At 38.6% G+C, this 10,115-nt stretch overlaps 1 protein-coding gene across 1 annotated transcript; it reads left to right on the top strand.

The window, feature by feature from the left end:
* Nucleotides 1-1,162: 1,162 nt before the first annotated feature.
* On the top strand, nucleotides 1,163-6,848 carry LOC148959922 (uncharacterized). Its single transcript, XM_089109440.1, has one exon. It carries the CDS (start codon nucleotides 1,462-1,464, stop codon nucleotides 6,631-6,633), a length of 5,172 nt encoding a protein of 1,723 aa, XP_088965566.1. The 5' UTR covers nucleotides 1,163-1,461; the 3' UTR covers nucleotides 6,634-6,848.
* The last annotated feature ends 3,267 nt before the right edge of the window (nucleotides 6,849-10,115 follow it).

Here is a 10,115-nt window from a genome sequence, read left to right as displayed (position 1 = left end):
GTATCTTTATTATATCCCTCTGTTCTTTTCATCAATCGGTTACCCTCTCTTTATCATACCACAAGACAAGCAGTTCAATCACAAGCGATGACTTTCCTAGAGACCAAAATCAAGATGCTTCAATTGTTATATTTATCAAATAACATATATAAAACAAAACAAATGCTATTTAGCACATAGACCGACAAACAAAACATGATCTGCAATGCCAAACAAAAGGGCAGGTGCCATAAAAGAATCTATCTGCTTCCAAATTAAGCGAATGAGAAGCACCTAAATTAATAAAGTTTTTCAAAGACATGCAAATCAAAAGGGATAGAGGTCATATAAATTTATTGTTCCAACAGTAATTGATTTAATAGCAACGGTTCTACAGTATCATTGTTGCAATTTTGCAATATTCAATAGACTATTGTATAACTCCTCAAGGGGATATTGCAATATCTGAGTTGATTACACTGTGCGTGAGGTCATCAAACTCTATTACTTGTGACACTTGTGTATCATAAACAATAATGGGGGGGGGGAGGGAGGGAGGAGGGGTTGTTGGTCTAAAGTTTGTATTGACCGATATTCTTCGCATAAAAACTTCACAATATAAAAAACACAATGTTTAAAATACAGGCGCACCAAAACCAGGACCGAGAAACCGACAAAGAGCCCCCCTTCTGCAGCACCCCTATTAAGCCATTATACTTTATAATTTCAGTCTAGAAAAACAAAAATTGTGGTGCCTTGAAAGTTGAAAATATGCTTATTTTTCAGGTATACGTGCATTCTCTTCTTTGACAAATTTGGGCGCTTATAACATCTCGAGGTATTAACACCTCACCAGAGCCAGCTCTAAATTTGATGCTTTTTATTTACAGCATGATGACGTCACTCAAATTGCCTTCTACCTAGGTATCAAGTCAGCGCAGTTCCCACCCCTCTGTCCAGGCTCGCTGTCATATTTCTAAGATAGCCATATTCAAATTAAAACAGACAGGGGGACTTTCGGCAATCATTGAAGATTTTCAGATATTATCATTCAATCGTGATTTTGTCGGGAGGTTTTGAGTATATAAATATTATCAAATAAAAATTACAATAGCAAAGAAAGCTTTAATGAAATTCGAGGAACCTCAAAAAGACAGTGGAAATCCTCCGATGTGAAGTTTCTTGCGAATTGTGTAAAATAAAAACTGCTTATAATTAACCGCGGGGAAGGAGCGAGCGCGTGGGGGTGAGGAGCTTCAGAGACATGACTTTTACTATTCTAAAAAGCGAGTGTGCGACGAGAGTATATAACCAGTTCGTTATTGTTTTGTTACCTTGAAAGAAATATATAACTTCTATTTCGAGTTATTTGTGAGTTTATCGCCTTACAACATTCTAAGTTCGCGATACAGTGGCACCACCCAGATGGGAGAAAGTGAGAAGTGAGTGAAATTTCATAATAAGTGAGACTGTGAATTCAAGATGGCCGTCGTGGAAGAGTTTGTCAAGAAAATCGACAAAAAGCTTGGATTTTTATCGTATCTGAACGAAGAAACTGACGAAATTATGCAGAGAAAGGATCAAAAGGAAATCGAGAGACAGTCTAGAGTATACGAAACGAAAGTGGACGAAATTCAGGAGCTGAAAATTCAAATACAAGAATTGAAACTAGAGGAAGGGGAAATCCCCAGTGAAGTAAAGAAATGGAGAATCGGAATCGAGGAAAGACTGAAGGAGTTTCAGCCCATAGCTGCAGGTATGAAAGAAATTATTGAAAGTTTTAAACATGATGTAAAAAAGAAAGAGCAAGAAGTAGATTTAGAGCTAGAAAGACAAAAATTTGAGCAAAGATTACAACTAGAGGCAAAATTAGTTGAATTGAAGGGGAGATCCCTCGTGGGGGAAAAGCCTGTAACCGCAGTGAAGCTTCCAAAGCTAAGTATCACCAAATTTAAAGGAACACATATAGACTGGTTCCGCTTTTGGAATCAGTTCGAGACTGAAGTCGATAAGCAAAACCTAGACCCTGTCACTAAGTTTAATTACTTGAAAGAATTCATAGAGCCAAAAGTACGTATAAACATTGAGAATTTGATCCACAATGGTGAGGGCTACGAGAGGGCTAAACAAATATTGAAGTCTAAATATGGCAGGCCAAGTGAAGTTATAAATGCACATGTACAGTGTATTATTGAGTTACCAGTGATAAGGGGGTCAAACCCACACAAAATCCATGATTTTTTCAACAAGTTGTTGCCAAGTGTACAAGCACTTGAATCATTAGGGAGACTGAAATCAATTTCAGGTTACACAAGGCTCACATTGGATAAGCTAGAAGGGATACGAGCTGACTTGGTGAGATTAGATGACCAATGGCAAGAATGGGGATTCCCGCAGCTAATTGAAGCCTTGAGTAAATGGACTGAAAGGAACCCCCTTACACAGTCTGAGGGGAGGGACAGGATGTTTACCACAAGGAATTCCAATTATCTACCAAGATCATGTGTATACTGCGAGCATGAAAACCACAAATCTTCAGAGTGCAAAAAGGTTGTAAAAGTGAGCGAGAGAAGAGAAATTTTAAGGCAAAAAAGATTGTGTTTTAATTGTACAAGCAGTGGACACAAAGCATCAGTCTGTACAAGCAAAGGAAGTTGCCGAAATTGTAGGGGAAAGCACCACACTTCAGTTTGCGACAAAGTTGAGAAACAGGGAGATGTTCTTCTGGTTACTGGGGAACAAGGTGTGGTGCACCCAGTTGTTATAGTGAAGGTAGAAGGAGTGCTCTGTCGAGCCCTGTTGGATACAGGGGCTGGCAGCTCTTATGTATCATCACAGTTAATTGAGAAAGTCGCCAAGCAGCCAATCAAGAGAGAACAACGCCAGATAGACATGATGATGTCCACCAAGATAGCAAAGATCGAAATCTATAATCTGAGGGTGGAGAGCAAAGACCAGAGTTTCAGTCTAAACTTAGATGTGAGCAAAGTGAACAGGAAGGAGCTTTTGACAGTGCCTAACCCAAACTATGGAGAAATGACTAAGAAATTTTCACACCTTAAAGGTGTGTATATGGAAGAAAGATCAGACAAAGAAGCGTTACCAATACATCTTATCATAGGAGCTAGTGACTATGCAAAGATAAAAACTCCAACAAAGCCTAGAGTAGGGAAGCCAGGGGAGCCAGTGGCAGAGCTTACAGGGTTCGGATGGACTATAATGTCACCTGGATACGAGATAGAATCAAATAACATGTTTTTCGCAAAGTCAGCACTTGCCGATTTTGATAGATTATGTTCACTAGATGTCCTAGGCATACAGGACAAAGCAGAGAAAGACATAGTTATCCAAGATTTCAAAGATCAGTTGGAAAGGAGCCCAGAAGGTTGGTACAGGACCGGTCTTCTTTGGAAATCAGAGATCCCAGACCTGCCAGACAATGAACAAGGAAGCAAGTCAAGATTGAAAAGGCTCGTGCAAAGGTTAGAAAGACAGCCAGAGCTTTATGATAAGTATGAAGAAATACTACTGCAACAGGAGCAAGAAGGAATTATAGAGAAAGTAACCTGTCAGAGCAAAGAAGGAAGAAAGTTTTATTTGCCACACCGAGCCATAGTAAGAGAGTCAGCAGAGTCGACCAAAGTAAGAATTGTATTCGATGCATCTGCAAGAGCAAACGATCAATCACCATCACTCAACGATTGCCTCGAAACAGGCCCCCCATTGCAAAACCTGATCTGGGACATTTTGGCGCGAAACAGATTGCAACCCATCACACTATGCGCAGACATGAAACAAGCTTTCCTACAAATAAGAATTAAAGAGCAGGACAGAGATGTGTTAAGGTTCCATTGGTTGAAAGACAGAGATTTAGAGAAACTTGAAGTCTATCGATTCACTCGAGTAATGTTTGGATGCAGCCAATCGCCATTTTTGCTTTGTGCTACCGTAAAGAAACATCTTGAAGAATGTAGAGCAGAGTTTCCTGAGGAAGTCTCAGAAATTGAAAGAAGCATCTACGTCGATGACCTTCTGCTAGGTGGGTCATCCATCACAGAGGTACAGAAATTGAAAGAGTCAGCCATAGAAATATTCGACAGTGCAAAGTTTACATTGCACAAATTGCACTCAAACAGAAAAGAGTTAGAGACAGATGATGGTGATCAAGAAGAAATAGAAGAGAGTTTTGCCAAACAGCAGCTGGGAACAAAGGCCAAAGAGTCCAAACTATTAGGGCTTACATGGGACAAACAGAAGGATACCATTGCAGTCTCAATAAAGAAAGAGAAAGGAAGAGGATCAACAAAGAGAGAATTATTGCAACATCTGGCTTCAATATATGACCCACTGGGAATTATTTCACCAATTACCCTAGTTGGAAAGATCATTTTCAGAGATGCATGTAAACAAGGTGTCAAATGGGATGAAGGACTACCAAAAGACCTCAATGAAAGATTCGTGCAGTGGAGTAAAAATTTGCCAGAAAGAGTAGCAATACCCAGAAGCATTCCAACGAAAGAGGGGAGAATAACTTCGATTGAGCTACACGTGTTCGGAGATGCGAGTATAGACGGGGTAGCAGCTATAGTTTATGCAGTCATAAGGCAGGAGTCTGAGAAAAGTCAAGGACTTTTGGTAGCAAAGTCTCGCCTTGCAAAGAACAACCTTACAATTCCAAGGCTTGAGTTGGTAGCTGCACACATGGCAGCTAATCTCGTCGACAACGTAGTAAGAGCACTTGAAGGACACCCAATTGAAAATGTCTATGCTTGGCTTGACAGCACTGTTGCCCTTCATTGGGTGAGAGGAGAGAACCGTTATAAACAGTTTGTGAGTAACCGGGTCTCAAAGATTAAGGAGAAAGATTATATAGTTTGGAGACATGTACCATCTGAACTGAACCCAGCTGACATAGCAAGTCGAGGAAGCAATATTAAAAAATTGACACATGATTGGTTCAGAGGACCAGATTGGATTCAATGTCAAGTAGAGTGGCCAAAAGATATAAAGACAACAGCAGACACTGATACAGAGCTAGAGGCAAAGCCAGTGAAGGAAATACTCAAGGTTGGACGAGAGATAAGAGATGTACTAACTGAAAGGATCCTAGAGAAGTACTCATTTCTTAAAGCAATGAAAGTGACAGCTTGGTTGAAAAGGTTTGCAATTAACTCAAGATTAAAGAAAATAGACAGAAGAGTCGGTCCATTGACAACTGCGGAACTGCAAGATGTAATAGCATTTTGGATTAGAAAAGTTCAAGGAGAGTTTGAAGGAAAGCTAGAGTTCAAAGAAACACAAAAGCAATTAGGGTTAGAGAAAGATGAGAGAGAAATCTATGTTTGTAAAGGAAGAATTCAAGGAGAGTACCCAATCTTTCTCCCAACTGATGTTCTATTTAGTGAGAAATTGGTTTCCTATGCGCATTTGAGCACTCATTGTGGAGGGTCAAGTCTTACAATGGCGAAAGTTAGAGAGGACTATTGGATTCCAAGATTGAGAAAGCTAGCAAAAGGAGTCATCAAAAAGTGTAACACCTGCAAAAGATTCAATGCGCGACCAGTTTCCAAGCCAAAACCAGGCTTATTGCCGGAAGACAGAACTGAAGGAACAAGACCTTTCGAAGTAGTCGGTGTTGATTATGCAGGCCCAATTAGTCACAAAACAAGAAAAAGGGGAGAAGGAAAAGCACATATCTTATTGTTTGTTTGCAGTCTAACGAGAGCTGTTTACATGGAAATTGTTCCTGACACAACAGCAAAGATTTTCCTCCAATGCCTGAAAAGGTTTACAGCAAGACGTGGACGGCCTAAAAAGATTTATTCAGACAACGCTCAGACATTTAAATTTGCAGCAAAGTGGTTAAAACAACTAATGAAAGATGAGGAATTCCATGATTTCTTAAGAGAGCAGTCCATCAAGTGGCAATTCAACTTGAGTAAAGCCCCCTGGTGGGGTGGCCAGTATGAACGAATCATAGGTTTAACCAAGCAAGTAATGTACAGAATTTTAGGAAAAGCAAAGCTGAGTTATGATGAGCTACAAGAAATGATGCTTGATGTTGAGATAACGCTTAACAATCGTCCATTAAGCTATATTGAGGACGATGTGCAAATGCCTCTGTTAACCCCAAACATGATGCTGTTGAGCCATCAGAACGCTCTTCTAGAGTCAGAGGTCTGCAGGGTGCAGGACAGGGATTTGCGCAAGAGAGCAAGATATCTGCAGAAATGTCGCGACAACCTCTGGAAGAGATGGAAGTCAGAATACATGAGATCACTCAGGGAAAGACACAACTTAAAGTGCAAGGACGGAGGAGAAAGCATAAAAGAAGGGAAAGTAGTTTTGATAAAAGGCGACGAACGTAACAGAGGCGAATGGAACATAGGCATTGTTGATAAAGTCATTCAAGGCAAAGATGGAGTTGTTCGAGGCGCAAGGCTAAGAACAGGAAAGACAAAGATAGAACGGGCAGTGCAGTTGTTATATCCTCTAGAGATAGATTGCGATTTACCGGAAAAGGAGACAAAGAAGGCCGAGAATTTGAACCCACAAGCCAAAGAGTTTAGACCACAACGACGAGCTGCACAAATTGCCAAGAGTTCAGTAAAAGAAACATTCGCATATGAAGACAAGGAATTAGAAGATGATTAACATTGACGTTTGGTACCTATTCGGTCCAAACGGGGGGAGTGTGTGTAAAATAAAAACTGCTTATAATTAACCGCGGGGAAGGAGCGAGCGCGTGGGGGTGAGGAGCTTCAGAGACATGACTTTTACTATTCTAAAAAGCGAGTGTGCGACGAGAGTATATAACCAGTTCGTTATTGTTTTGTTACCTTGAAAGAAATATATAACTTCTATTTCGAGTTATTTGTGAGTTTATCGCCTTACAACATTCTAAGTTCGCGATACGAATGAATTGGCACACAGAACAGCTTTTCAGCTCAGATATCACTAGGTTAATCTATTTGACCTTATCCGTAGATGAAAAGATGAGTCATGGGCCTTGTAACCTTTTTAAATCATTTTCTTCGAAAATTTTGACATAAAAACTTGGCTAAACATTTTTAATTGGTAATAAAGCTAACCTCGAAATGAGACTGAGGCAATTCAAATGAAAAGGGAGGGGAAAAGTAGACTCCGCCATCCCCTCCATATGACCGCTATCTCCCCTCTCCCTGGGGGGGCTTATTGCTTTTCAGCACTTTAAAGGTGGGCTAATAAGAGAAAGGGGGCTAAATTGAGAGAGGGGGCTTGATAAATATATTGTTACAAACAACCACATTTAATGGTAAAAATAGTTTTTTGTTATTTGCCAAATAAAAAACATCAAATCAGCCTTCTATATCAATAATATTGTCATCGTCATCGTCATCAATTATTCTAAAATATCTTCTTGGGCCATTTAGCCTTCTGAATTTTTTGTCAAGTTTACTTATTTCAGCATCAGTGGGGGGGGAGGCTAAATTGAGAGATGAAGAATTAAATTTTTCCTTCTGAAAATGGGGGGCTGATAAGAGAGGGGCTTAATTGAGAGGGGGGCTAAAAAGAGAATTTATGGTGTATAACATTGCTTGGCAATGAATCCATCTGGTACTTCAAAAATCAAATTTTGAGTTTTTGGTAAACAACACAAGGTAACCTGGTATGAGAGCAACTAAATAGACCATTTGAAAGCAGCTAAATAGATCACAGGTAAACCATTTGAGTCTGCAAGGTTCACAATTAGAGGTGTTGCTGAACCTAGGTTAATATTCGAAGAGCGGTTCTTCTAGAAATCATGCTTTGGTAATAATTGTTGACTTAACAAAAACAAAACGTCTTTAACCTTTTTTGAATTCGAAAATTGTTGGATTTTTTACTAATATGCAACCGAAATTCATTCTAAGCTTTAAGCACAGAGAAAAAGAAACATCGTTTTTAAAATTCCTTGCCCACGTGCAGATTCATCTTAAAGAAATTAGAACAAATTTCCACCATTTAACGTAGGAGAAATTTTAGTGTCTGCAAGAGGATAAAAATGCCAAGTTTTATCAACTATAGCGCAATGAAACAAAAACACTCAATTCAATGTTTGGTTATAGAAAATATATCTTTATATTCATTAATTGGATATAATTATTTCTACTCACTTGGTATCAGTAAGCTTTCTTCTGGTCTTTGGGAAATTTCCTATTTCGCGGAACAAAAATCAGCGCTGTAAAGTTTTCTAAAAAATTTTTTTTCTATATTTCGTGTCTGTACCAAACAATAAACCAGCAGAAAAAATAGCATCTAATTTTGGATTGGATTTGAAATACAAAATGAGCTTTTTACTTTTATCACATAATTATCAAAAAGTACAATGATTAAATGCTTGGAGCTAACTATTACTAACCATCGTCAACCACCGATTACCATCGTTTATCATCTTATCATCGTTAACAAAACTTTTGACAAGTTGCATTGCTATGTATTTATTACTGATGGTAGAAAAACAAATTTTATTGATTATTTGTTCGTTCAACTCCGTAATGTATTGATGTTTCTGCTTCAGGGATGTTGAAATAGACTCGACTCTTGCTAATAAGTTAGCCTTTGTAGCTGAATTCCTAGAAGCTTCACTGGCACTAATTCTCGAAATTATTGACGAAACTTCATTCTCTAGTTTAGTAACAACGGAACGATTTCCTCGTCGAATTTGAATCAGCCTCTTAATTGATCGTCGTTGGTAGACTCGGTCGTCATCTTTCTCGTTTGTTTACTCGAATACTCTGTTCAAACTTCATCTGCAAATATGCCCTCGCGCTTGGGCGCCATGTCTTGTGAGGATTGTAAGACGTGGGCTGCAAAGATGAGCTTGAACTTGGTTTTATCTCATTTTCATAAACATAACAACTATTTACATTATTAAAGCAATAACTCAAAACTCTGTTGTAAACTCCATAACTCGTAAACTCGACTCGACTCAACTCGTGAATTCAACTAACTCAAAACTGTCACACCTATCTCGCGTTAGCACGAAAAAGAGGTTGTGACGTAGGCATTATAACACTGGTTGTCATAAAGTATATCCTGCCATTGTCTATCATAGGCTGGTGCTATTCCAAGATCGTACATGCTATAAGAAAGCGCCCAAAAATCGGCGAGCATATTGCCCAACAAAAGAGAAGGAGATAAGATGATAAACGCATAGTTAGATTGCTTGTAGTAATGGTAATTGCCTTTGCAGTCATGACGTTGCCAGCCTCAATCTGGTGGTTATTATATGATTTTGAACTATTCAAGTCAACGGACAGTCCAATGCAAATAACAGAAATACTTGCGACCATGGTTTATCTTCATAGCTGCGTTAATCCAATAGTCTATTTCATTATGGATGGCAAATTCAGGTCTGATGTTTTGGATATTTGTAAGTTTCGTCGCCAGAGCAGGAAAAACGTCACCCCGCACACAACTAACAACAACGAATCGGCTTCTAGGCATGTCGGCAATTTTAACAAGGCCTTGGTTGCAGAAGGGAAGTCAAATTCAGAATCGTAAGGACTGGCGATAATTACTTAGCCAAAAATTTAATACTTTAAGGAAAGAATTTTCAAGTTCCTGTTGAAGCATGAAAATTGTGCATAACAGAGAAATACCGAGTTCTAAGCATCTTTTGGTTCTTCTTATGTTATAGAAACAACAGACGTTACAAGATGCTTTGGAAGCGAACTTGCAATAACTTTGAAAAAAACAACCTCGTAGAAAACTTTTTTACGTTGCCATCATGGAGACACTTTTTCATTATATACGATGAAAATCACAGCAGAAATCTTCTGTTGCAATTTTTCTGTACCAAAGGCTTAGTTAACTATGGTATAGATAAAAGATTATTTTTAACTGTGTCGCAAAAAGTCGCAGAATTAGTCACTAGCCAAGAAAATAACGTATTATTTGAATATGTATCTTAGAGATGCACTCATAGATGCATGCATTTTATAAAGATATCTCAGTTAAGAGATTTGAAAGTATCAGGAGACGCCAAAATGGACATTAGGTGTAAAAATTAATATATATATATGAGTTTGTGACAGGTTTTCTTCTACAGGTTATATTTCTTACTTAAGCTCTTAATGGCATAAAACTGTATAATCATAATGTATTACGTCTTG

The sequence above is a fragment of the Rhopilema esculentum genome, chromosome 7 (genome assembly GCF_057945365.1).
Source record: "Rhopilema esculentum isolate cy_ngs chromosome 7, ASM5794536v1, whole genome shotgun sequence".
Taxonomy (NCBI): Eukaryota; Metazoa; Cnidaria; class Scyphozoa; order Rhizostomeae; family Rhizostomatidae; genus Rhopilema; species Rhopilema esculentum.
This window is presented reverse-complemented; position numbering and strand designations above follow the sequence as displayed.